The 27,127-nt window shown below is 47.5% G+C and overlaps 1 protein-coding gene and 1 long non-coding RNA gene across 4 annotated transcripts in view; one reads left to right on the forward strand and one right to left on the reverse strand.

The window, feature by feature from the left end:
- The window catches only part of MYO16 (myosin XVI), a 609,969-nt gene that overhangs the window by 40,803 nt on the left and 542,039 nt on the right, over window positions 1–27,127 (reverse strand). For all 3 annotated transcript variants that reach the window (XM_053889237.1, XM_053889213.1, XM_053889198.1), the window contains exons 32-33: window positions 24,148–25,194; window positions 3,217–3,375 (exon numbers count right to left, since the gene is read on the reverse strand). In XM_053889237.1, the coding sequence (XP_053745212.1) occupies window positions 3,217–3,375; window positions 24,148–25,194 (1,206 nt within the window). The remainder of the gene's footprint in view (window positions 1–3,216; window positions 3,376–24,147; window positions 25,195–27,127) is intronic.
- On the forward strand, window positions 7,364–13,061 carry LOC109264076 (uncharacterized). The gene is made up of 3 exons (XR_002078570.2): window positions 7,364–7,499; window positions 7,903–8,144; window positions 12,925–13,061. It is a non-coding gene; the product is annotated as an uncharacterized LOC109264076 (long non-coding RNA).

The following is a 27,127-nucleotide window of genomic DNA, read 5'->3' on the forward strand; positions in this document are numbered from 1 at the left end:
CCGTGGTTCACTATGATATGCCTAGGAGCAGTTTTGTTTTTATTTATTCTACTCAGGCTTTCTTTGTTTCAAGAAAAGTCACATTTATAGACAGAAAGATGTCTATAAATTTCGAGGAACATGTACATTCTTGTTTGTCAACAGCAATTCATGGCCCTCTGCAGTCTGCTATGGTCTGAGTGTCTGTCCCCCCTTCTCCCAAATGTTTATTTTGGAATCCCAGCCTTCAAGGTGATGGCTTTAGGAGGGAGGGCCTCTCGGAGGATGTTAGGTCATGAGGCTGGAGCCCTCACGACTGGGGTTCGTGCACTTCTGAAAGAGACCCTAGAGCACAGGCTCATTCCTTCCAATCTTGTGAGGACACAGGGAGACTGGCAATCAGCCAGGTGGAGGAGGGCCCAGGTCGGCACCGACCGCACCGGCCCCGCTGATCGTGATCGTGGACATCCGGGACTGTGAGCAAATACTTCTGCTGTTGATGAGCCGCCCGGTCTGGGTATTTTGCTACAGCTGCCTGGACGGAACTAGACAGCAGACCATCCCCTGCCACTCATGCAGCCTTGGGCAATGTTGGATTCTTTTTGCACTTAGCGCAACGTGCTTGAGAGGCACCCGTTTCGTGGCGTGTAAGGTTAGTGCCCCCCCCAAACTTTTTTGGCTGTTTATCCACGTGCCAGGCAGCCTATACAATGGCCCCCAGTGAGCCCACCACCAGGCACTCACAACTCATCTAACCCCCTCCCATCGGGTAGACGGCATGGATGACCTACAGACAGAATGTGGCAGACGTGCTGCGTGTCGCTTGCAGGGGTGGGCTAGGTAAGGACCGCGGCCCCCACCCAGACGCTCTTTCTTGGTCTCTCATGGCCAGCTGCCCTGGTTCGAGGCCACCCTTATGGCAAAGGCCATGTGAGTGGGCTGGTGAGGCCTGCCAGTGGCCATGTAAGTGATCCTGAAATTGGGCCACCTTTTCATCAAGCGTCAAGATATCTAGGGTTTTGGCCAACAGTCAGTTGACAGCCGCCTCACAGGGGACCTTGCAACAAAGGCACTCCCCTCAGCCACAGCCAGATTCCTGACCCACAGAAGGTATGAAAACATAGCCTTTTGTTGAATTAAGCCTCTGAGTTCTGGGAGGCGGTAGTTTTTACACAGGAGTAGATAACGAACATGACTCGGTCACCAGTTGAAGGTATCCATTTTAAATATGTGTATTTTTTAATGCTGATTTATTCTTGAGAGAGAGAGAACACAAGTGGTGGAGGGGCAGAGAGAGGGGGAGACACAGAATCCAAAGCAGCATCCAGGCTCTGAGCTGTCAGCACAGAGCCCAACGCAGGGCTCCATCCCATGGACCGTGAGATCATGACCTGAGCCGAAGTTGGACACTTAACCAACTGAGCCCCCCCAGGCTCCTGGAAGGATATCCATTGTAGGTGATTATCAATAATCATTTGCACACAGGCATTCACATGGGCACAGTCTTCTCTGCTGCCTGCATAATCTCTTTCTCTAGAATTCCAATGACTCTCTCACCAAGACTTCCATGTCTCCAAACACTTTCTGGAATCCTTAATCTTCTCTTCGCTTCTTTGTGTTTCATTCCAGATATCCTCTGATTTATCTCCCACTTCCCCAGGTTGTTTTTTTTTTTTTTCCCTTCTCCCAAATGACTGTGTCTAATTAACTTTAAACCCATCCTCTGTTGTACTTAATTTTATGACTATTTCTCAATTTCAGAATTTCCATTTGACACGTTTTTATAGTTTCCCATTGTTTCTGCTGATTCCTTCTTTTATCTCCTTGGACAGAGTGTAAACATACTTATTTTAAAGTATGTGCGTTTGAACTCCAATCTTTCGGGACACCATGGATGTAACTGCAATTGACGGCTATTTCTGCTTGTTCATTTTTCATCTTGCTTTCTGTCCTCATGTGCTCGGGTTTTTTTGACTATGTTTTGAATTATTTGAAAAATGGTCTGTTAGAGCAGTTTGAAGCCTCAGATGCTGTAATTGTCCTTTGGGACACACACACACACACACACACACACACACACTGTCTCCCAGGTACCGGTGGGCCCTGTCAGTCCGGGAGGACCTCCGTCCAACATCAGGGATTGAGATGATCCATAACTGTGCTGTGGCTTCTAGTTGGGTCCACCTGACCTTTGGACACTTCAAAGCTCCAGCCCATGACCTTGGCAGGCCCTGGACTTAGTCTCCCCACAATCCTTGGAGGCAGTCAGTAGTCCCTCCCAGCTTCTGAGTTGCCTTCTGGGGACGAGGAAAGTGCCCTGGACGTCCCTCAGAGAAAAGTCTAGAATGTTGGCCTCCTTGCTTGGCCTCTATACATTCCTTACCGCCTTCCTCAGTGTCTTCCCAGGATCTCACTGTCTTAATAGTTTCCTAGTGCCTTTAATCAGATTAAACAACAAAGAAAGTTTTGGCCAGCTTTTCTGCATGTTCTCAGGAAAAGATTGGTCTGAATCTTCCCAAGATTCAAGTGGCTTTGTCTAAGCCACTATTTTGGATACACACAGTCTAGCCAAGTTCTAGATGATGCATTCATTGATACACTCCAATTAAATGCTTAAGTCCTGTTTGGTGTTTACCATGACTTCAATATTATTTCCCTTCACACCATTCAGAGATGAGAAGAAAAAGGTATGTTTTTTTAAAATTAAAACTTTGTGGGGCGCCTGGGTGGCGCAGTCGGTTGAGCGTCCGACTTCAGCCAGGTCACGATCTCGCGGTCCGTGAGTTCGAGCCCCGCGTCAGGCTCTGGGCTGATGGCTCGGAGCCTGGAGCCTGTTTCCGATTCTGTGTCTCCCTCTCTCTCTGCCCCTCCCCCGTTCATGCTCTGTCTCTCTCTGTCCCAAAAATAAATAAAAAACGTTGAAAAAAAAAAAATTTTAAATTAAAACTTTGTTAAAGCACCTATCTCCTCCTTTGGTCCTGTATAATCTCATTTTATATTGGTTCCCACATATGAGATACTCTGTAACAATCTCTGAAAAGTCAACTAACACCAAATGCAACTGTAATTCTTTAACTTAACCAATAAAATGCTACAATACACCCTACAGTAAAGTTTATGATCTATGTTCCAGTTTTTAAGCCTACTTCATTTTTATGTCTCAAATCCATTCTCCCTAGAAAGTTGATAGAGCTTAATACTTTCATCTATTTACTTCCGAGTTTAAAAAGCACTTACCATTTGAGACAGAATTCCCATTTTCAGCCGTGATAGCGCTTGAGAGTGAATTAGATAATTGAATTCCATGGTTATTTGCATTTCTATCTTGAGTCTCGGATACAATTTCTGCTCTACCAGGATCATCTCGGCCAGTTAGGTTCATGTTAGTCTCAAAACCTAAAACAAATTTCGGAAAAGATTATTCTTTACTGATAAAATGGACTGAATAATTTAATAAAATAGTAGAAGGAAATAATAAAACTTATCAAATGAAACCTTAATTGTATGGTAAATTCATAATCACCGTTAATTAATTTTACAGCCTACAAAATATTCACCGAATTTTGCCACAACACTCTAACACATCATAGGAAATATTAAGTGGTGATAATGAATTTCATAATTTGTTATTTTCAAGCATATCTGTACAGAAAGTTTGATGTCGTAGTCTAATAACCTGTCACTGTAGCCCTGTCTGTCTTGAGAGCACTATTTCCTAAAAGAAGCATGGAAATAAATTCAGAAGTTTTCTCAATTATTAAATTAAGCAGAGCTGAGCCAACCCTCTAGGTTGCAAAAAAATCACAAATATATTTTCAGCATCATTACAAAATTAGTTATTATCCATTTAGGAAGATTAAACTTTACAACCCCACTTCTGGATTCTGTACACTAACCACATTACCTAATTGTTCACTGTCCGTCCCCTATCGGGGGCTTGGAGATCTATGAACATGGAAACTGTTGTCCATATTAGGCCAAAGAGCCAAATGAAGATTTTTTTTTAATTATGTAGGAATAATAAAGTGAAACACAGCAAGTGCCATAGACCAGAGCATGTCAAGCAAGCACAATTGTCCACCACGGGGTCAGGTGTGGCCCTCGCCACCTCCCATTCCCCCAATCGGGACCCCTCTGTTGGACTGGCCAGGTGAGCCGTGATTGGCTCTTGCTTCCCCAGGGACCTCAAAAAGCTCCAACGTACTGGGGGATTTTTGTTCACCCCAGAATAAGCATGCTGCTTCTGATCTTTGTTTGCTGGGACACAGTGGATTGTGACTGCTGTTAGGTTGGCCTTTCTCAAGTTTTAGGCTAACAAATTATTCTAAAGGGATAAAAAGCATAATTCGCTTTATTGTACTTTACATGTGGCAGAACAGTTCATCTCCAGTGATCCCAAAAGAGGGAGGGAGGAAGGGAAGAAGGGGAAAGTTTGGATGGAAGAAGGAAGGATGGGGGGAGGGAGAAAAGGAAGGAGGGAGAAGGATGGAGGGAGGGAGGGAAAGAAAAAAGGGAGAAGGCCAGCAGTCCAGAGCTGTGCCTCCAGGCTGCACCTGCCATGACCCTTTTTAACTCTTCCCTCTAGACATGATGTCCCTTTGCCCTTGACCTTACATTCAAGGGGCGCTGCATATCCAGGCATATCCAGAGCTCCTTACTGACCCGTGTTTCTGTGCTTTGCTCTTTGCACTCCCTGGACCTAGAGCACCCAGTCCTCACCAGCCCTGCCTATTCCTGCCCACCAGTGGGACTCCTGGTCAGAGGGCCCACAGTGACCTGTCATTTACAAGTGGAGTCTGGCCCCAAAGCACAGAGAGGAGCTAGGTCTGCCCAGATGGGAAGGGGTTTTTAGGTAGCAAATGCTGGAAGAAGGCAAAATGGACAGAGCTTTGAAAACCGTGCAGGGGAGTTGAGATTCCAGGGACCGAGGGAGCCACTGCAGCTCCTGACAGGTCGCATTTAGGAACCAGGCAGAAAGGCTTTGGCCCAGCCAGTGTGCATAAGAACAGTGGTGAACGTGACGTCCGGGGGTCAGAACCATGTGAGGTCGCAACAATGAGCAGTTATCGAACAGGCTGGCACTAAATGAGTATCTATTTCATTCGGTTGACTGGAGTTTGCCATTTAAAAAAATCTGAAAGCCAGTAAAACTGGTTTGGATTTAAAGCCATCTCCAGGGTGCCTGGGTGGTTGAGCATCTGACTTCAGCTCAGGTCACGATCTTGTGGACTGAGGTCGAGCCCTGCGATGGGCTCTGTGCTGACAGCTCGCAGCCTGGAACCTGCTTCGGATTGTGTCTCCCTCTCTCTCTGCCTCTCCCCTGCTTGAGCTCTGTCTCTCAAAAATAAATAAACGTTAAAAAAAAATTTTAAAGCCATCTCAAGACATATTTATCTGCCTCTCTTCAAGCTATTTTTTTTTTTTTTCATTATTTAATTCACTTGCCTGCTGAATGCCTACTAGGTGACACTCTTCGGATGCTCCAGATGCGATTATGATGCTCACCTCCCAGTAGGACAACCAAGAAGTAAACGAGCAGATCATTAAAAGTGGCAGCCTCCAGGCTGGGTACAAAGCTGAAGGGCAGCGGGGGTGAGAGTCACCGTGTCAGGCAGTTTGGTCAGGGAAGCATATTTAGGGGGTCACACTGGGGCTCAGAGAAGGAGGGAAAAAAGTGACTGTGGAGAAAGAAGATGTCCCTTGCGCGTGAACACGTAAGGCAGGAACCAGGTTGTAGGGTCCTAATGGGTTGGGCATGTGGAAGGAAGGGGCAGGTGGGACCGGGGACATGCATATGGCCCGGGGCCTGGGAGGCCACTGCAGGAAGGAGCTTACGAAGGGTGTGAGCCAGAAAGCCCCTCACTGGGTAACTCGGGACAGTCCCCTTCCATCTGGCGGGACAAAACTCAACCCTCCAAGATACTGCTTACACTCTTGGTACCAACGCTCAATGCTAGTTTCCCTCATAACTGATTCCCAGCTCGTAAACAACCCACGTATTTGTAGTCAACACCTCCCATTTTGCTATGAGTGTTTTAAAAATATTTCCAATCAGGTTAAACTGTAGCCAAGGACTGATTTTAAATTTGTCCTACACGTGAGGCTGGGATCCTTACACGACCTACTAAAATTTTCTTTATAGTTTTACCTTAAAAGCATATGTCTACCCAAGGATGGCTTTGGACTGGAAAGAGGATTTAAGTTCTTCTTCATGTAAAAGGCAAGCGCTCACGGCCAATCTGATGGTGATCATTCACTTTGCTCTGACAAGAATTAACGTGGCCTGGGGGTTTATGCTGGGCCACCGCTCTGCTAGAGGTGACATCTGGTTTTTCTGATTCTGAGCAGCTGTCTCTTCCACGCCCGTTTTCAAGATGAGCTCACTGAGGTTTGGGGAGGTTACCCACACGCAAACCTTTCTCAATTAGTAGGTGTTGCAGCCGGGTTCAGACCGGGGCGGGCCAGCTCCGCCATCCGCCCACATTCACTCCTCTGCTTGGCCCTTCTATGCAAAGTCTTCCATCATTTCATTTGCTGATCGAAAGGATAAGGCAGCTGTTTTCCTGTGGCTTTATTGGATCACCGTGCCTCGGTGGTAATGAACTGGGAACCGTAGGGTAAGCATTATATTCCAGCCACTGAAAGAGTTGCAACATCGATATAGACGTCTCCACTTTGGCGTTATCCAATATTCATTAATATTAATTGCGGGGATGGTTCTTGGCTTACTAAATTCTGTGTCAGCCTCTGCTCATAAACGCCTTTGCTCCAAGTTAAATCCAAACACGCAAAGGCGTCTGTGCCCCAACTTGTTAATGCCTGATTCAACTACAGTGAGGGTCAAACGCAGAAACGCTCAACACTTTGATTTTGCTGTAAAGGGGCAGTTCGGTACACGAGTGATTACAACATTCCTCATGGAGAGTGTGCCTGGACCCTGCACTTAGGCAGTGAAGGAACTCCAGCAGCGAAAAATCAAGAGGACAGCGGCATGAAGCCTGGAGAAGCCTTACTTATAATTGTGCAAATACGAGTGCATCCTTTATGGAGAATTCTAAGAGGAATCATCCAGAGCAAACCAAGCCACGAAGCCTGTTCACGCCTTCAAGCGGTGGCCGCTGGGGTTTCGAGGGTGAGGAAAAGGCGGTCACAGTCACAGCAAAAGAAAATATCTGAGACTCTCAGGAAATCTAAGCAAACAAATACAGGAGTGTGTGCTGTAAAATCCTGTATAACGATTCGAGGTATGTCTGAATCACTTTTGTATCTGCGCGTGTTGTGTAATCAGTGGTTTATGCAATTCAGTGGCACCTCTGGTTGGCTGCTTCACCACACGAGTTAATTTGAATACCTGTGCTGTTTTCTCCCAGCCTGTAAACAGGACTGCTCTGTGACCCCTGCCTGGTGCTGTTGTTACAGGTACGGGAGAAATGAATCACCCTGGGATCTGACTCAAAGATAAAGCCTTGGCCTTTCCACTGGGATACGATTGTTAAACACAAGCATGCAACGTGGACACAGTTGAGTTGAATCTTAATCTAGGGGGAGAGTTCTAGCAAATCTCAGAAAACAAAAATTCAGTTTTGCTGTGTTCGTTTTTATGTAATGAAAATATCACACTGGGTGGGTGTGATCCTTTGAACACTGGGTTTCAAGAGAAGGTGATATTGCCCACCAGGAGACACGTGGCAGTGTCTGGAGACGTTTCTAGTCCTCACACTGGAGGAGGGGGTGGCTGCTGGTATCTAGTAGGTAGAGGTCAGCGATGCTGCAACGCCCCCAGCAATGCACAGCCAGCCAGCCCACCCCCGCGGTGAGGAATGGTCCTGCCCAGGATGTCCGTGGGGCTGAGGCTGAGAAGCCTAGGTCAGACGGTGCCATTTGCCCAGTCGAGTCTCTCCACTCATTTCTTATTTCATTTAGATTGAGATCCAAAGGCTTCCTGTGGCTGAGACCATCCACCACCTGATTCCCGGCTCATCCTGGACCTCATTTCCAACTACGTCTTTGCCACTTAGGCCTGGGGCCCCTCCGCTAATGCATCCCCCTGTCCGGAGAGAGCATGGACGGAGCTCTGTGTGTAGCTTAGGCTCTGCTCAAATCTGCCCCGAGCGGACAGGTTTTCTGGACCACCTTCTAGAAGATAGCACCTCTCTCCGCCTCAGGTCAGTTTCTTTCCTTACTCCCGGCTTTAGTGCCCTGGGTGGTCCTTCTCACGGCAGGCACATTCCACTCCCTTCATTTGTTTTCCGCCTGCCCCTTGTGGAGTGCAAGTACGGGCACAGAGTAGGTGCTCGATAAAATATTTGCTGAAAGAAAGAAAAAATAGATGGGACGCCTGGGTGGCTCAGACGGGTAAGTGTCTGACTTTGGCTCAGGTCGTGATCTCACGGTTCGTGGGTTCGAGCCCCGCGTTGGGCTCTGTGCTGACGGCTCGGAGCCTGGAGCCTGCTTCAGATTCTGTGTCTCCCTCCCTCTCTCTCTGCCCCTCCCCTGCTCGCACTCTGTCTCTCAAAATAAATAAACGTTAAATTTTTTTTTAAAAAAAAGAAAGAAAAAATAGAATAAAGAATAAACGAATTGCTATGACAAAATTGCTATAGAGACTTTGTTTTCTAAAAGGAAACTACGTGTTGTGTAATTGGAAGAACTGACGAAGTTACTGGCTGAAGAATTCATGTGAACGATGAGGGAGAAAAGTCAGGAACAGTTTCTCCTCGTTCATAAGAGATTACTGGAATTGTGAAAAGACTTCCACTGTTTTTACACGTTTGAGTTCCAATCTCTACTTATTTAAAATTACGAGGTGAAGAAAATTTCACGTTGTGCGAGGGGGACGTTTTCTCCATATTCAAAGGGCCAGAGCTGGTTGTTTTCCACCTGCTTGTTAACTTGAGTGGAGGAAAGGGCTTTGGGATCTTTGAAATCTGTTCCTGACCCACAGTAAGCATTCAGGTTTCCACTACTGTGCTACCAATCAGCAAGGTTTATGCGTGGTCAGGTTTTTAAGACCTTAGTTTACATGGTTTTAGGAACTTTAATGTCAGAGAACTGCAAGGAGCGTGACAGATGTTGGCTCTGGAATCTTGGTGCCTGGACAGGGGCAGAGGGGGGTTGACCAGGAGTCTCGGCCGTGAGGGTCCCAGACTCACACTCACTTGCAAAGGCCAAGTCAGAAACCCAAGGGTCAGTCGGTCAATGCATGTAGTTATCGCTTGCATGAGACAGCTTTGCTTTATTTCCTCATTTTAAATAAACCTTCAATTCACTCCCTAAATTGTTGTCATTTTTATTCTTTTTCTTTTAAAAAAAAAATTTTAGTGCTTATTTATTTTTGAGAGAGAGAGAGAGAGAGAGAGACAGAGCGTGATCAGGGGAGGGGCAGAGAGAGAGGGAGACACAGAATCCGAAGCAGGCTCCAGGCTCCGAGCCGTCAGCACAGAGCCCAAAGCGGGGCTCGAACTCTTCAACTGTGAGATCGTGACCTGAGCTGAAGTCAGACACTCAACCAACTGAGCCACCAGGTGCCCCATCATATTTATTTTTTTTCTTAAAGACACTTCCACACCTGTCCCCCACCATGGTATAATCTTCAATGTCTGGAAAAAATGACTGTCTGGAAAGCCTTTCTGCCCACAGATGAGGGGAAAGGAGGGGAGGGAGGAGAGAAGAGAGAGGAGAGGGGAAGGGCAGAGAGAAGTGGGCATAAGTTTGCAACTTACGCACCGTCACCAGAGTGGGGTCTAGCATGTTCTTAGGTAAGGAAGGGCATAACATAAAGACTGTATTGGGGGGGGGGGGCAGAGGGAGGAAGAGAGAATCTTAAGCTGTCTCCAAGCTCAGCACAGAGCCCAACACCAGGCTTGATCCCATGACCCTGGGATCATGACTGGAGCCGAAATTGAGAGTCGGACCGTCAATGGACTGAGCCATCCAGGTGCCCCAAGACTGTAATTTTTAAATGTTATTAATCTAGCAAAAATGTGTCCAGCTGGATGAGGCTGGAGGAAAGTTCAGAGAAGAGCACAGAGCATTTAGGCTTGGGCAGGGTCAGAAGGACCGGTTGGGCAGGGAGGTCCGAGTTACAGGTCCCTTGGAGCTGAGGGACCTCAGTAAGTCAGCACCAGCCGAGGTGAGTGGACACAGGACAAGTCTGGGGCTGTGCACGTCGACCTTCAAGGGACAGCCACATGCCCAAGGCCTAAACAGAGTGGCAATGATTTGAAGCAGAGCATTTATTAGGACTGAGAAGACCGTGTGTGGGAGAGACTCCAGCATCCCTCAGCAGGGAGGGTCTCTTGCAGGAGAGCGATGCCACCCCCCGCCGATGGGCAGCAGAAGGTGAGGCCCAGTGACGGTGGACACAAGCAGGCAGGTGTGGGCTGGGAGACAGGGCGGAGGGACAAAGGGGGGCTGAGGGCACCCATGCCACTGAAAGGTCGTACAGAACAAGTAAGGAATGAGCCACGGTGTGTTTCTTTAAGATGAATGCTAAGCACGTCATTTCGTTCTTAGTTACCTGAACTCGAGATAATTTTAGAGTGTATTTTGGAAACATAGGAGACAGGATCCAGGTTTCAGTAACGCAGGAGAGAAAAACAAACTATAGCCGTTTGACTGATTTAATACCGAGAGTGCTATGCAAGGCAGAAAAAATGTGAAAATACATTTTCAACTCATTACTCATGCTGGCTGGGATTCATTCCGCAACTCTATAGGAAAATTCCTCTTCTAGAAAGGCTATGCGCAAAGGGAATGTGCTTGCTTTTTCCTCTTTGGCATTAAGGAAAGGTACAAACGGCGAGAGACGTGGCTGGCATAGTCCTGCTACTTCTCGAGTTCTCGTTCCTAAAATTTAGGAGTTACGGCTGGACTGTGCTTACAGATACACATAGATGGTGTGTAATTAAATTTGGATGGGATCACTTAGCCCAAGTCGGCATCTAGTTTGTATTACAAGGAACAATGTCTTTTACGCCTCTGATTTTTCTAAAATCTTAGAGGAAGAAATACAAATAAGGGTTTAGCACTCCCAAATTGCCCTGCGTTCTGCTATAACAAGTTTCTAGGAAGTGAATTAAACTCTAAAAAAAAAAAAAAATACACGATAGCACAACCCAAACATATGGCTTATTGCCTCAGAGAAAGACAAATGTCAAGTGTAAGGATTCCCACAGACAGTGTCTGATCCTAACCTCAAATAAGCAGACAGACCTCATGTGCAGGCTTGCGTAACGAGACGTGAGATGTATGCAGACTGGGGTCTTCCCTACAGGGGGTGTGTCTGCTCACACTGAGGGGTGCACGCTCAGTCTCTATAGCTTTTGTACAGCACAGGTGTAACGGACCCTAAGCCATGTGAATCTGACTTTATCGCCCCTTTGCTCATATTTGCAGAAAGGTGCCAAGGGAGGGCTGCAGGGTCTAACAGTATCAGGGCACTGGAGACGGAAAACCGGACTCCCATGCGATTACCCTTGGGACGCACCTGCGTCCCACAATCCAGTTGTATTTCCATAGGAACTTGATTGCTTAGGAAAACAGAAAACAAAAAATAGAGCACTGTAGCAGTTGCAAAGGCTGCGTGGGTTGAGAAAACATAATTTCCCGACGCTACTGATCTTAAAAGGCTAACTCCGGCCCCCAGTGCACCTTCCTACTCTTTAACAACCCTTATGAAATCGCTGTTCTTGAGTAGATCAAAATCCCCCCTTGAACTTATGTTTTAAGCATTCTTCTGTGCCAGCAAGTGCCACAGACACTGACCCTCCAGGCTAAGTAGGTTGGAACGGCAATGCTTCCTCGTCCCCCGCTCCGAACTCCTGCCACCCTCTCCCCTGCTAAGTGCAAGGAGGGGGTTGCACTAGAAAACACCAACTGAGTCAGGAAATAGAGTGGTATCTTCAACAACATATGTGCTGAGCCGGGGAAGAATAGTAAAGCTAAAAAATGCCTGTGGGTATAAATAGGGCTTTTAGAACCCAGAAATGCACAGAAAATTATGTCGTGCCAATTTTCCTTTAAATTTAACTAGCTGGATCCTTTTGTGCCCATCTATCCATTCTGTCCCTGCCATAATGGGAAACAAATCACGCCAATCCCTTCCCTTTCCGTGTGCTTGGGTAGCTCGCCTCTCCTATAATTAGCTGAATATGCAACATCTAAACAACACGCTGGCCTGGCCCGGAGACCCATTCCTCATGTGTAATTTCATAGGTCATGCGGTTATTTATATTGCTGTTATTTTTACATTTCCCAAGTGCCAGGTGGTAATGTAAATCCAGGAGTCATGGAATGCAGCTCTGTGGGCCCTGGCAGGGGGGGCGCTTTGGTTTAGGGAAATGGGTCCCCCTCACTTTCCAAGGCGAGGAGGATAATATTCTGCTCTTTTATCAGGAACATGTGGTATTTGGGACACCCGTGGGGCATCGTGTGATGGTACACAGAGGAGTCCCATGCCCTTCTACCAGCACACGCATCCTTTCCTACGTCAATGCCCATCCCTGGATCTGATAGAACCTCGGAGGGCATTTATTTAATTTTTGTGAGAACTGTATGGAGTCTATGTTGTCTCCTGGTATTTGCTCGCTTTTATATGTAGCTAGTAATAGAGCCCTTCTTGGATCTTTAATAGATAATCTGCTTTAAGAATAACTACTTTGGGGGCACCCGGGTGGCTCAGTAGGTTAAGCGTCCAACTCTTGATCTGGGCTCAGGTCATGATCTCACGGTTTGTGGGATGGAGCCCTGCGTCGGGCTCTGTGCTGAAAGCACGGAGTCTTCTTGGGATTCTCTGTCTCTCTCTTTCTCTGCCCGTTCCCCACTTGCTCTCTATCTCTCTCTCAAAATAAATAAATAAGCATTAAAAAGAAGTTCATATACATAAAAAAAAGGATAACAGCTTTGGTCCTTAAGAATAATATAATCTATGTTCCTCCATTTCAGGGACATTGGCTCACATTCCAGTCCTACCCTGATGTTCCGAGCCCTCCAGCCAGCCCCGATCTCCATCACATAGACTTAAGCATGACTAGAGGTTTACTGATCCATATGCCTATCATTCCGGACAGGAGAGCTCTCTACTTGCGGACATTAATTTCAACCGTGTGACTGCGGCAGGTGAGAGAGAACCAGTAAAATCAGCAAGAGTTAAAAAAAAAATCGCAGTGATGTATGCTGAGTCTTTTCAAACTCCTTGTTCAGGAGTAATCACAAAATTTGCCCACCTCAACTATTTAAACCCAAAGGGCACGGGCCAACACCAACCGAATAAGCACAAACCATTTACCTCAAGCCCGTTGTGTCAACATCTAACCGAGAAGAAACTGGACAGGCCTGGGGCCAGGACACCCAAGGCGGGATGGGGCGGGTGCTGGGCTTGGGGACCCCACAGGCCCTGAACGACAGTCACTTCCAACTGGTAGGGAGATACTTCGATGTTTCAACAACAGCAACGTGGCACCGTGCTCATCTCTTGAGGAACAGCCCCACCTGCCCACATTGGCTGGTTGGCATTGCTAATTCCTTAGGCCTCTAAAATCATGTGCTCCTGTGCTTGGATTTCCCTTGAGCAGCCGCAATGACATGTCAGAGTGTAGATGTCAGTTACTCAGCGGGAGGACACTGGGACCCTGTAGGGCAAGGCTGCCCCTGTGTCTCAAATGGGTTCTCCTTTCTTCCAGGAGAGCAGGAAGAAACCACCCAATGGCCGGTTGGCAGGTGGGATCCCCTTTCCGCATGCCCCACAACTAAGCATTTCTCATGAATCCTTGCTAAAGTTATATGTTTACATTTACATGAATGTAGAGAAATCAGAGAGAGAGAGACATCTATCCAACCCACACGGCCTCGTGTAGGTACCCCCAAACTTAACTTGACCATGTCACCATGCCCTTGTATAAAACCCTATGACCATAGTGTGCGACAGAGCACACACTGGCCCCTAGCATGAGGGCTGGGGTCCACCTGTCCTGGAGCTACCTCTCCTCATGTTTGGTCTAACACCTCCCCCCCCCCCCACTCCTGTCCCTCCGTATAAACCCCACTTTCTAGACCAGGGCTCCAAAAGACATATTTACAGGTTGGGGAATCAACTTAATGGGTCGTGGTAAGCACCTAAAGATGAAGAAGAATGGAATGAACTGAATAAAAATGCTGCATTGCACACGCATGGAGGGGAAGCGGCGTTCTGTGACACCCAAATGGTGTTTTCACGCAAACCGTTTCCCACCGCCTGGATCCATTGGATTTTTCATGTTTCCCTGCTGTCTGCTGCTTCTGAACAGTCCCCACATTTGACCTGAACAATCCATACAACTTAGCACAATGCCTGACACAAAACAGATCCTCAATGCATTTTTTAAATAAATGAACAAAACTTGGGGCAAATGGCAATACAAAATATCATTGCCAGTTTAATCATTTTGCCCGGTGTTAGTGTCTATTTTTTTTTTTGGGGGGGGGGGCCTGAAAAGAACTGCGTGTTTTGGGGCCATGTCATAGAATTATTTTGTTACCTGAATTAAAAAAAAAAAAAAAAAAAAAGGACATTTCTCCTAAAATCGTTACAAAGGGTTCCTAGGATGGATTCAATCCTCACAGCAATGAAAATGCTCTCTGACTAGCAGCTGGACCACATCACTGGGTTTTCTAACGATCATCAGATTAAAAAGACATTTTTATGATCCCTCATCACCATACATAAGCCCAGAGCCTCTTGCGTTGTGCTGCTCTTTAGTCTCTGTAAATTAGGCACGATTTCAAGGATCGGTAACCGAACGGAGACCCCTGCACATCACAACTGCACCAGTGAAATTCATGTTAACAATTAGAGTTTTACTGTCTTGTATGACACATAAGTGATTCAATCAGCCTCTAGTTGGGCTAAGGTTTATGTGGACACGAGGGGTGGCCAGAAGGCGCTCGAACAGCATGGTAACACCGGAAGGCGAGCCAACGTCTGGGAAATGGAGCATCGTAGAATATTTTTTTCCTTAAGGATTGCAGTCGTTATTTTGAAAGCAATTTATCCATTAAAAAATCTGAGAAGGACTCCATCACCGGATATATGTAAAGGTACAGAAATACCAGGAGACGAAACAGAGTCAATGCAATTCTCATGAAAATAAAATACATTAAAAAATACTCTTTTGCTGCACAGTGTCTTGGGGCTGGGCGCTGGCTGAGTACCTAAGAAAGGACGTGGGAGGGGGCTCCCCCATATCACAGCAGTTGTTTGCACATTGCTGCGTCCCCTCCATTCTGCTGCGAAAACCAGCCTGCCTCCATCCAACCAGTGATCTCACCTGAGAACAAGATCAAGTAAACGTAGCTCCAGTGAATGGATCTGGCGTGACGTCAGAAGGTAATTTAAAAGCTGGGAGCTCAGCTTCACTTTCTGGTAGCGTGGAAATGCCTTTTTGGGGATCCTAGTTTTCCCCCGATGCTTTGTCTCCATCTTCTCTCTCAGACTTACTTCTTCCTGGATTGTCCATCTTTCCACATCAAAGAATAGTAAGACCAAAATCCAAAACATGCACATTTGCCTGGGAAATTCTCTCACGTACCCACTGTGTATACGTCAGTTCTCTGATTCTTTAAAAGGAAACTTTCCTTGGCAAAATTAGGTTTGGTGATGAGCTAGACTTTTGGGTGTGAGGAAGCTGTTTTGTAGGTTTCTCAGCAATTCCGGGGAATGCACCAATTCTCAGGCATCATGGTACAGGGCGGGTTTTACTGTAAAGCTGTGTAATGTCAGATCCAGCCCATGCCTGCCATTGTCTGGGCCCTGCATCCTTGAGGACCCAGTCACCTGAGTGCGGACCAAAAGAAACGAGATTGTTGTTTACTGTCTTATTACAATTACCATGTGTGACTGCAATAGGCCAGTGATTGCAAATGTACAGAGGACGGGTACGAACGTTACAGATTTCAAGGAGAAACCAGAAAAAAGATGGAAGTAAAGCCAGAGCAGAAAGCACCCCGTGAAGCTTCGCACACAGCGGATGCCAGGTGACTGTTGTGGATCCATGGAACCGAGCGCTGGATAAAGTGATATTGGATAGAGCCGGCTTTCAGGTAGTGTGAGATTTTCTAGGCTAATCTGAGGATTAATCATAAAAATGATTCAAGTCGGCATAAAGGACCTGAACGCTGGTAGGCAATTAAGAAATAGGTTTTCCTCTGCCAACACTCTTAAGGAGAGAGATACCATGGCACCGATCCAGCCCGTCTTTAGGAAAACATTCCATGCACCGTGTTGCTTTTAAGCATTTCTTCACAGAAGGAAGAAAACCCCAGGATGTTGTATTATGTGGCAATAATGAGATGCAGATTGTCAGGAAGGTCTTTATTAACTTGCTTAAGGAGAGCTGCTGAGAGCCTCCGAAGATAAAGCCCTGGGCTTCTCTTTGGAGCCCCCAGTGGGAGTTTAATTCACAATCCAGTAGAGAGACCCACAATTCACAATAGCTGCTTGCTTTAACGGGTTGATAGCATGAAAAATATTTACTGGTTATGAAAGATAATCCACTTCTGAAAAGACGACCTCTTTTTTTTTTTTTCTTCAGAATTCCAGGTACAATAGATTCTTCTCCCGCTGACAGTGCATCACAGAACATCCCAGTGGTGATGGCTGCTCAGCTGCCTTTGGCTCATTGCAGAAGTGACGAGCTGTTCATGCAAGATACATGTCTCTGGGAAGACTGGTGGCTACAGACCCACAGCCAATATGTTCATGTAATTTCCCATGATTCCCACTACTCAAAGGTAACTTCTTGATTGGGTTGATCTACATATTTAATTGCCACACCTCTCTTCTTGGTTTTGCTACCGGGTTTCAAAGGATAACGAAACACCACGGTCTAGTGAGCATACCATGGCTGTGAGATCTGTGAGCTTAATATTTCCCCAACAAATCCTTACTGAGGAGCCCTGAATGGAAGCCTGACGCTAGATTTTTGTCCAGACCTATTTCTAACTTCCGGCCATTACCTTCACCTGTTTCTAGGTTGCCATAATTCAGAAACTACTGAATTGCTGCTGCTTGTTTTCATTTCTTTTGTCTAGAACGGCACCAAGAGGTGAGTGATGGAGGCTTTTCTGGGTGTCTTTCTCCTATCCCAATCATGGGGGCAGCTGAAAAAAAATCACCGGAAAGGAAAAGTATTCCCGTCTCTTTTCCTGGTCATGAGTTCCTGTGTAACTTTCGAAAGTAATTATCCTCTCGGACGGGGACTCCACATCTTTTCAAAATCTCAATTGGTTTTCGAGGCTGACAATGGCCTCACAGAACAGAAATAGAAATCTCTCCCTGGTTTTGGAGAAAGGAGCCTTGTTTGATTCCTGACTCTGGGGCCCGTTAGTTCCTGTGATTATGGGAGAATCACTTAATCCCTCCAGGTCTCGGATTGCTCATTAGCAGAGGGGAATGCTGACACCTGCTTCACTGGCCTCACACAGGGCTGAGGATCTGGGGACAGAAGAGACTGTGCGTGCTCGGGGCAACAGGAAAGAACCGTCCACAAACATTGGCTATTAATATTATTAGCAGAATACCATTAACAGATGTTCCACAGCATTTCTGAGTATTTCCAGTTATACGAGGTCACATGCCCATACCTAGAACTGCTATTATCCGTCTGGTTCCTTTCCCTCCCCTGGCTCTTTGCACTCTTGTGGGGAAGGTCCTAAGCGTTCCTGCTGAACTGCCACGTGACCAAGAGAGATGATGGAGACCGTTCAGGACCTTGTCACACAACTTCCAGGTGGAAAGCTCATCCTGCCTTCATCCCAGGCAAGGCGACTAGTGCTTGCTGTTCCATCTCTGTACATTCTTTGCCCTTCACGACTACGCTCTGATGGGACCATGTACCCCAGGCTCACGTGTCTCCGCACACAGCGGGCCCCCTGGCTGCCATGCCTACTCCCCCACTTGTGCACCTGGATGGCCCCATCCTCTCCGGGCTGGGTACCACTCTCCCTGTTCGCAGGGCAGCCCTGGGGTGAGGCTCTCGCACCCTCTCCGGCAGCCACTCACCAAGCACACCGTGCGACGTGTCGTGAGAATCTGAGGAGGTCCAGGACCTCTCTCCACCAACAAGGTACGAGCACAACCCTGGGGCTCACGGGCCACTGGGAGCTCAGTTAATGACCCACCCATGGTTTATGACCTTCAGGCTAAAGCCTCTCTCTTCTCCTAGACTTTGACTCACTGAATTGGATGGGCCTGCCTGCCTCCGACAGTTGGTGAGAGGGCAGGGGCCGGATTTCTCCATTTCTTGACTCCCCGTAGCAAGCCCTGTACTTGCATTAAGTAAATGGGTTAGGGAATTAGCTCTACAAGTTAATGCAAGTCCCTTACGGGCCCCCGGTTGCACAATTTCCCTGTGTGAATTCTCGGGCATTTATAAAGAGAAGGTGCTCTAAATGGTGCGAAGAATGTCACAGCCATTCACAACACACATCAGGCTTTTTAAAAAGTGTACAATTGATACAGAGGACAAACTGCTCTGTGCTCGTCACACAGGTGAGTTGGCTGCTGACCAATTTATTAACACTGAAAGCTCATTTTTAAGCGGAGGTGAACCAAGTATTATCCGGGAAATTAGAAACACTACAAACATGTCCCAAACACAGAGGCCACCTGTTCCTGCAGAAGGGCCAAGAACTTGGTGAAAAACATCCTTTTCTCCCAGAGAGGGATCTTCTTCTTATGTCAAAGCTTGGCTCCCCGGCACTGGGAGAAACCTAGATGGCTCTTCCTCGCCTAATATCCACTCGCTTCTTGGGGATGCTAAGCTCATCTTTCCAAAGGACTTACTCATTTGGAAAATCAGGGACATTTAGTGTTAACTCCAGATGGTTCCAGAACACGGAGGAATGCCTTGTTTCACGGGAAGGAGGCTCTTACGTGATGCAGGAAGGCAGACAGCAACGCATCAGTAAACTATGTGCCTGTCTGTCCACGCCCTTCATGGCTGTCAGGATGCCTCAGGCCACTCCCCTGCCCCCAGGAAGTCACCACAGAGAGAAAGCGTGCAGGGAGGGAGGAAGGCGAATGGCCCTGCACTGGACTGTGCTAGAAGTGTCTGCGTAGAGGCAGGAAGCCTAGAGGAGGCCAAGCCCTGCATCCCGTCACGGGAGGCAGAGACGTGCATAAGGCGCACCCATTTCTTGTGCTGTGATCTCACCAGAATGCGTCAGAGATGAAATGAAGAAAGTGTCCCCAAATGGCAGCTCACAGACACCGTCCTCGAGCAAGTCACAGATCTCTGCCAGGAAGTGCACATTTCTGTGATTTCAAAACATTCTTCTTGTTACTAAACAATGACTGAGTAGCTGTCCCTAACGTGGCATAGAAGCATCGAAACCTCATAAAATATTGATTTCAGAAGCACCTGTAGCTTGTCTTTTGGAACGTTGGTCTTTCACCCTTAGTCTGGGTATAATATTTAGAGATCCACATGTGTGTGTGTGTGTGTGTGTGTGTGGTAGTAGAAGGGGCTCCCTGAGCCAGCTGCCCATCTCAGGGGTTTCCCTCGAAGCTCCTGGGGAAGATCTCACAGGCCAGTAGTGTATTTTCGGTGGAAATCTAACCCCAGAGAATTGTTCTGTCTCTGTCATGAAAACTGATGCCATGCTTTCCGGAAGCAGGTTTCTCTTACTCTTAGGAGCAGTGGATCATGTCTGTGAAGGCTGAAGTGGACGAAGTGGTCCGTACTAATTAAAGTGATTTAAGAATACATCTTTCTTTTTTTTCTAAAGCACTTTCTAGAATAAATCTTTTAGTTTTTCTAAAGGACTTCAATAATAAAATATTTATAAATATTTATTGATAAATTGATTTGACATTGGAATGCACTTCAAAATCATCCAGTAGGGGTGGAGGGGCCCCGGGCGGGATTAGAGACGAAGCGAGACTGGCCGTGGAGAGATTCCATTAATCTGTTCCCTCTGCTTTTGCATATGCTTGATGCCTTCCATACGGCCAACTTTAAAAAGAACTCCTTTTCAAACAAATGGCCCAATGGGATAATATATTAAACGGTGAAAATTCAGCTAACACTCTGATCGGAAAACTCAAAATACTCTTTACTCAGAATGTTCCTGCAGGAAAATAAAGTATTTGAGATGAACAAGAATTTCCATTTGGCTTAGGTGATTCTTTTTAAGTAAAACTGCCTCGAGGGCTGCTTTTTTTCAGGGAGGCTTTTCACCAAATAGGTATTTAATAAACACCGACTATATGCAAAGAGATGTACAGTTTTTGTTGTTCTTTACATCATTTTTGACTACCTATTTATATCTTATAAACTATGGATGCACTATATCAAAAGTAATAAAACAATTTTTGTAAGAACATTCTGCAGATCGGACCCTTCCTTATTCAGCCTGGCTCTCCTCCTTTCTTCTCCAGATATGCTACATTTTTGCCCAACTCCTATCATCCTGGTCTTTTCAATGGGTGGAGAGAACAGCGTGCTGACTTTATTTCACGTTCTAAAATAAACCCAACTAGACGCTGGACACCATTTGGCGCAATGGAGCACCCTAGTGGCCTACACCAGCCGATGACTCTCTCCCTTCATTTGAATTTGGTCTCATAATTTTTGAAACTGAGCAACTAGAAATAATTGGCATAATAATATTAGTCATATTATGACATCAGATGAAAACATTTTGGGACCAAATGGGATAATTGCGTATAGAAAGGCACAGATAATTAAAATCCAGTTTTTCTCAACGTCAAGGGCCAAGTGGCCCACATATGGTATTCCAAAATTGTATATACACCCCAATAGCCGTAAAGTGCATGTTTGGCATTTTTAAATTTACGTAACCCCTTTCTCTACCCCAACCATATGGCTCCCACCTGCTGCGCCTCAGGTAAGCAAATGTGAACTTTCAAAACCTTGTCTTAAAGACAAGAGGTAGGTAAGAGAATTGCCCTGGCGGATGATGGGGGGTTGGGGGGGGGGCAGAATCGTTGTGTGCTCAAGGCATGTCGATGTCTGTCTCCCAGATGGATGGGCGCAGGGCAAGGGGGTTCCTCTCTGTGCCTTAAGTTTCCCATCTGTGCAATGGGGATAATAGCAGCAGACATCTCTTCATCTCCGGAAAATTAACTGGGTTATTAAAACGGTAACTACAGGGCAAGCACTACAACCACTCACTGCTAATATCATTCCTCTCGGGCTACGGGCTCATCGCCACCCCCACCCTTCCGTCTGGATGTGCATCCTGCTCTCTTAGCATCTGAGTGACTTTGCACATCTCAGATCGCACGCCCACTAGTCAACAGAACGTGAACTGTTTTGAGGAAGATCATGTTTGTGAAATCCTACATCTAAGTCTGCGGAGCAGTGACGGAGCAGAATTATACACGGTAGGACTTCGTTACTACACAAGACTCATTGTACTTGATATTTTAACTGGAGATGCCCAGAGCGGGGTACTAATGATTACTAATGTAATCTCCTCAAGGTCACTTTCCACAGAAGCGAGGGGAATATTTCCAACGCTTCTGCAAAATCGGCGGAACAATTTCCCCAGACCACAACCGCAAGAGATGAGGGTAATTAATTCAGGTGCCTGGAGGGCGAATTAGCCACCCACTGGATTATTTGGTAAGAAAGCCATTTCAGGTGAAAATACGGATATCTTTAAATATAAAGAGGGTAAAGGAAAAGATTTAAAACCTTAAAGGGAAGAAGTCCCAAGACTATAGTAAATCATTAATAACAGCCATTCAATTCATTCAGAAGAAAATGGATTACTGACTTCAGGATCAAATTGTGTAAACCTTAATCATCACGTAGCAGCTCTAGTGATTAGTGCCAGCACGAAAAACTTTTCTCTTCTGCATCTTATCTTTCGTCTCTTTTATTCTGCAAGAATAACCTGTAAGATCCCATGAGGACATGCCATGCAAACGTGCCAAGCTATTTCCCACATCACAGACCATCGAGAACTACCCAGTTCTCAACCGTGTAGGTGGAACTCCTGGAATCTGGTGTGGGGGGATGACCTGGTCTCATATTGCTAAGTTTTCGGTTATGAAAACTATGGTGTTTGCACAGAAGCTGCCAATTCATGTGTTTATGAGAAAGTAGTAAATGGCTCAAGCTATTTTTTTTTCAAATTAAGAGTGTTTTGTAAAAGCACACAGTAGAAAAATAGATATTTCCTAATTTTAGGCTTGCACTAACAGTGTTGTACTTGAAGGTTTTTGAATTTTTTTAAATGCTTTTATTTTTGAGAGAGAGAGAGAGACAGAGAGAGGGAGACCACAGAATCCAGAGCAGGCTCCAGACTTCGAGCTGTCGGCACAGAGGCTGACGTGGGGCTCAAACCCACAAGCCGTGAGATCATGACTTGAGCTGACGTCGGACACTTAACCGACTGAGCCACCCAGGCGCCCCATACTTGAGGTTTTGATACGTGTTCTCAAATACTGGTTCATGCCACCGCAGGGAAATGTAATTAGCAAATTCACACACCACGCCGGAGGCCTCACTATACCTCTCACTATGCTGAGTCCTCAGCTCAGAGATTTCCAGAAGACCAAGTGTGTCTAGAAATCCATTCACTTCACTTTCGTCAATAAAGTCAAGAAGAATTCACCCAATTCCTAACTCCAGTAAAATGAGCTGTATGCGGTTTTAATTAACTTTTACTTCTAAAAGCAAATATTAATTTTTTCCTTTAATGCTTTGCTCTTAGATTCCATTTTGTTCCTTTGAATACAATATATGACTCGTGAAATTCAAACATCCCTCTACCTACAAGGATAATTTCATTTTTTAATGGGCCTATCTTTAAAATGTTAGCAAAACAATTCGCATATTTTTTTTTGAAAAATGAAGAGGGAGTAAGTTATTGAGTCATTTGCTAAGTATTCCTACCTTGATCTACTTGTCACTTACTCAGACTGCTTTCTAAATATTTTAGAGTTTTTGTAATTTTCCTGAACAAAAAAGTAATTTTCCTAATCAAATGATGAAAGCTAACATGTTTATATATTTTCTTTTGGAGACACAGCAGGTTCGCGTGTCCATAAAATGTCCACATTTTATTCCCACTCCTTCCACTTGACCTGAAGAAGGCATTTAACCTCTTCACCTTGAAGTTTCCCATCTCAGTCTATAAAGCTAGGATGTTAATGGTTTGCCATTTACCTGGAGGAGTGGGTATCAATGGCATTATGACAAAAGGGACCTGTTACAACTTCCTTAGACAGAAGATATGAATGTATTTCTTCCTTAAGATACAACACATTGGGAAATATTTTGGTTTTGTATAAAAGCCTTAGAATGTCTTTTGGAAGATGAATACATTAGTTGTGATTATTATGAGAATCTGTGCCCGGGGGGGCCTGGGTGGCTCAGTCCTTTAAACATCCAACTTTCGACTTGGGCTCAGGTCAGGTGTTGTGCCCGCCTGAGTGGATGGTCAGTGCAAACCCCCCTCTAGGCTGAGTTACTCAATGAGAAGATACAGGTGTTAACAGAACTGCGTTAAGATGTCCCTGGGGTGGTACCCGAACCCAAGAAAAATCATTCATCCGAAGCAATACAAAGGTGAGCAGTATGCAGTCTAAGGTTGTGAAGGGACAGGTGGTCACGTGGAGTCACCTCCGCCCAGGACACTCGGGCACTCATGGTGAGCTGTGAATGCAGCAGGAATCGGCAATGTGATGCTACAAAACACCACTTCTGGGTTATCACGAAGCATATTATTAAAGAAAAGAGCACCAGCTCAAGCTCAGTCTTGCTCTAACACGTTGAAGTCACTAGACTTTGCTGGGCCCAGTTTTGGCACTATGTATTTTCATATCACGAGGCTTTATGTGCAGAATGGAAATATTCTTACCCCCTTGACCACATTGGTTGCACAAGATGTTTTTAAGTGGGCATCTGCTCGGAATGGCCACTCGGTCCCCCGAAGCCGTGTTTAAGCATCAGACAAGGATGTGTGCGTGTGCAGGCACACGGGCCCCGAGGCGGAGATGCACACCCGTGTGCTATGCACCCCCGCGCGGGTTTCCTCTTTTGCCTGCTTTCGGGGTCCCCGATTCTCCTCCCTGCGGGTGCCTCTCCGCCTACCTCCGGGGTCCCCGATTCTCCTCCCCGCCTACCTCCGGGGTCCCCAATTCTCCTCTCCGCCTACCTTCGGGGTCCCTGATTCTCCTCCCGGCCGCCGACTTGCGTAGCAAGCTCCTTCCGGAGTTGAAGAGGCTGGTCAGCTCGTCCAGGGGGCTGCTGAGGGCTCTGCAGTTCGGGGGGCTGTAGGGCACCGGGGAGGACGGGCTGGCGCTGGCCTTGCGGTGCTCGGGTCTGGCGGCCCTCCCGGGGGAGTAGGGGGCCTTGGGGAGAGAGCTGCACGCGCCCCCCGCGGGCGCAGAGTGGGGCGGCTGGTGCGCCCTGGGCGCATCGGGGCCGGCTGTCGCTCGGGCCGCGGCACCCACGGGCTCCGGGGGGAAGGCGAAGTGCGTGGGCGGCCGGGGGGTCGGGGGCGCGGGGTGAGGCGGCGGCGTGGGGGGCGAGCCGCCGGGCGCGGGCGGGCCGGGGGACGCGAGCCCATCCCCGTCGCTCTTGGGGTTCCTGGCGTGCTGCGGGGAGAGCGGGCTGGAGCCTTCAGCCTGCACGGGGTACTTGAGGTTGGTCTCCAGCACCGGCAGCTTCTTCACCTCCAGCGGCGTCAAGGGCGACTCGTCGGACGCCGGGGAGCAGGTGACGGGGGTCGGGGGGAACACCAGGAGCGGGGGGCGGTGAGGGAGCAGGTTGGGGAAAGGGGCCGGGATGTCGCACGCGTCTCTGCAGGACCCGGCGGCCGGGCAGCCCCTGTCGCCCTCCTCCCCGGGGACGGGGTTCCGACTGTCACTGGGCAGAGCTGGGGGCGACGCGGACGCCTCGGGGGGCGCGAAGTACTTCATCTCCTCGTACACGGCCTCGGCCTGCTCAGGGCTGCCGGCGCGGCCCAGCATCTCGATGTACACGGGCTCGGGCTCGGACTCGGGCTCCGGCGGGGCGCGCGCGGGGGGCGCGGGGGGCGCGGGGACCCCGAGCGCGCACCTCGGGCCGCCTCTGCGCCGCGCGCCCGCGATCTCCTCGGAGGAGCCGCTGAGCTTGGTGTTGGGGCTGCGCTTGGGCTTGCGGGGAGGAATCTTCTTCATGGTGCTGTAGTCGTCGCTGTGCGGCCTGGGCCGGGTCAGAGCTGGAGGGGGCACAGGGGAGGGACGCAGGTGTCAGCCAGGCCCCCTCCTTACCCCCGGGGTCCAACAGCGAGCACCCCGCCTGCCTCCCTCTGCCCTCCAGAGCCCCGGACTCCCAGCGAGAAGACCTATCCAGACGCTGCAGCTGGAGGCCAAGTGTACCGGTTGAGGAAGGCGTCAGGTGGGCAGCGAGGTGGCCCGGGATGGTCAGCCACCTGCACAGGGGAAGGGCGAAGCCCTGGGGAGGGCCTTTCAGATCTGCTTTCTGGAACATACTCTGCCTGCACTCCTGGGGCCTGATACAGCTGTGAAGTAAGTGTGGACTGAACCGACCCTCCCCAGGGCGGGCAGGGACCTTGGCTAGTTAGTGGCATATGGATGCTTCCTGTAGGAAAGGCCTCGGCTCCTTGTGAATGGTATACGGGCGACAAAACACCAACATGTCCTGGGGAGATCACTTTCTTAGAAAGGACTTTCTAAAAAAGATGCCAAGGGTGAGTTTTACAATTAACCAGTATATTTGAATCCTTAACAGAAGCACATATTTAACGGGAATCAAGATACAACATGTCACTAGGAACTTCTAAGTGGAAGGGGGTGCTGGGCTGGCTCAAGAAGAGCCTGGGCAGCTTGATCTCAGGGGTCAGGGTTTGGGCCCCACGCTGGGCTTAGAGATCACTTAAAAAAAAAAAAAAAAACAGAAGGTAAAAACACAAAAACAAAAACAACGTCTAAGATGGAAACTTCTTATTTTTTTAAAGTATTTCAAATTTTTTTAACATTTATTTTTGAGGGGCAAGGGGAGACAGCATGAGCAGGCGAGGGGCAGAGAGAGAGAGGGAGACACAGAATCCAAAGCAGGTTCCGGGCTCTGAGCTGTCAGCACAGAGCCCTACACGGGGCTCAAACCCACGAACTGCAAGATCATGACCTGAGCCCAAGTCCTAAGCCCAACCAACTGAGCCACCCAGGCGCCCCGCCCCCTGAGGCGGAAACTTCTTGTTGAAACAGGAGATATTTAGAAAAACAATGAAAGAAGAAGAAAAACTATTTAAATATGACCCCAACATTTATTAAAGGCTAATTTTTAAAAATTCCAGGGGTGCCTGGGTGGCTCAGTCAGTTCAGCACCCGTCTGGATCTTGCTTCAGATTTGTGAGTTCTCACAGTTTGTGAGTTCCAGGCTCACATCTGCCTCTGTACTAACGGCGTGGAGCCTGTTTGGGATTCTGTCCCTCCTCTCTGCCCCTCCCCCCCTTATGCGTGCATGTGTGTGTGCGCCCGCTCTCTCTCTCTCAGAAAAAGTAAATGAACCTAAAAGAAATGAAAAACTTCCAAAAAAAACTTCTTAAAACGTATTTTTGCTATACATTGTAATCGTGTTCTTGTTCACTATAATGGCTCTGGAAACCGAGATGTTAATTTTAAAAAAACCGCAGAAAGTGTTGCTGAAATAGCAAAAGTTCTCAAAAATCTGGAACTATTTGATTAATGTGGTCTTTTATTCCTCTGAAGGAATCCTTCATAGAAGCACAGCTAATTCTGCTGAGTTCCTGAGCTGTTCAAAGCAGCCAGGTTTTCTGTCACATGCACGTATGGACAGTGGATTTAGGTCCCGGTGTGTTCTCTCCTTCCTGCAGTCATTCGTTTTGTCCTGCACTGACTGAGACACATTTGTGAACACAGACAAAATGTTCCCTACCTTCTTCTGCCCTGGTGGGAGGTGCAGACAATACAGAGTAAAAACAGACAAGTAAATATGCTCACACGTTGGAATGTGCTACATGCCAGGACCAGGAACAACAGGTCACAATAAGTGGTCAGAGAACTGTGTGTGTGTGTGTGTGTGTGTGTGTGTGCATGTGCATGTGTGTGTACATGTGTATGTGTGTGGGGGGGGGATGGCAAGGTGCCAGCTGTGAACTTGAAGGAGGT

This window comes from Panthera pardus, unplaced genomic scaffold (assembly GCF_024362965.1).
Source record: "Panthera pardus isolate Hobbes unplaced genomic scaffold, ASM2436296v1 HiC_scaffold_1, whole genome shotgun sequence".
NCBI classification, from domain to species: domain Eukaryota; kingdom Metazoa; phylum Chordata; class Mammalia; order Carnivora; family Felidae; genus Panthera; species Panthera pardus.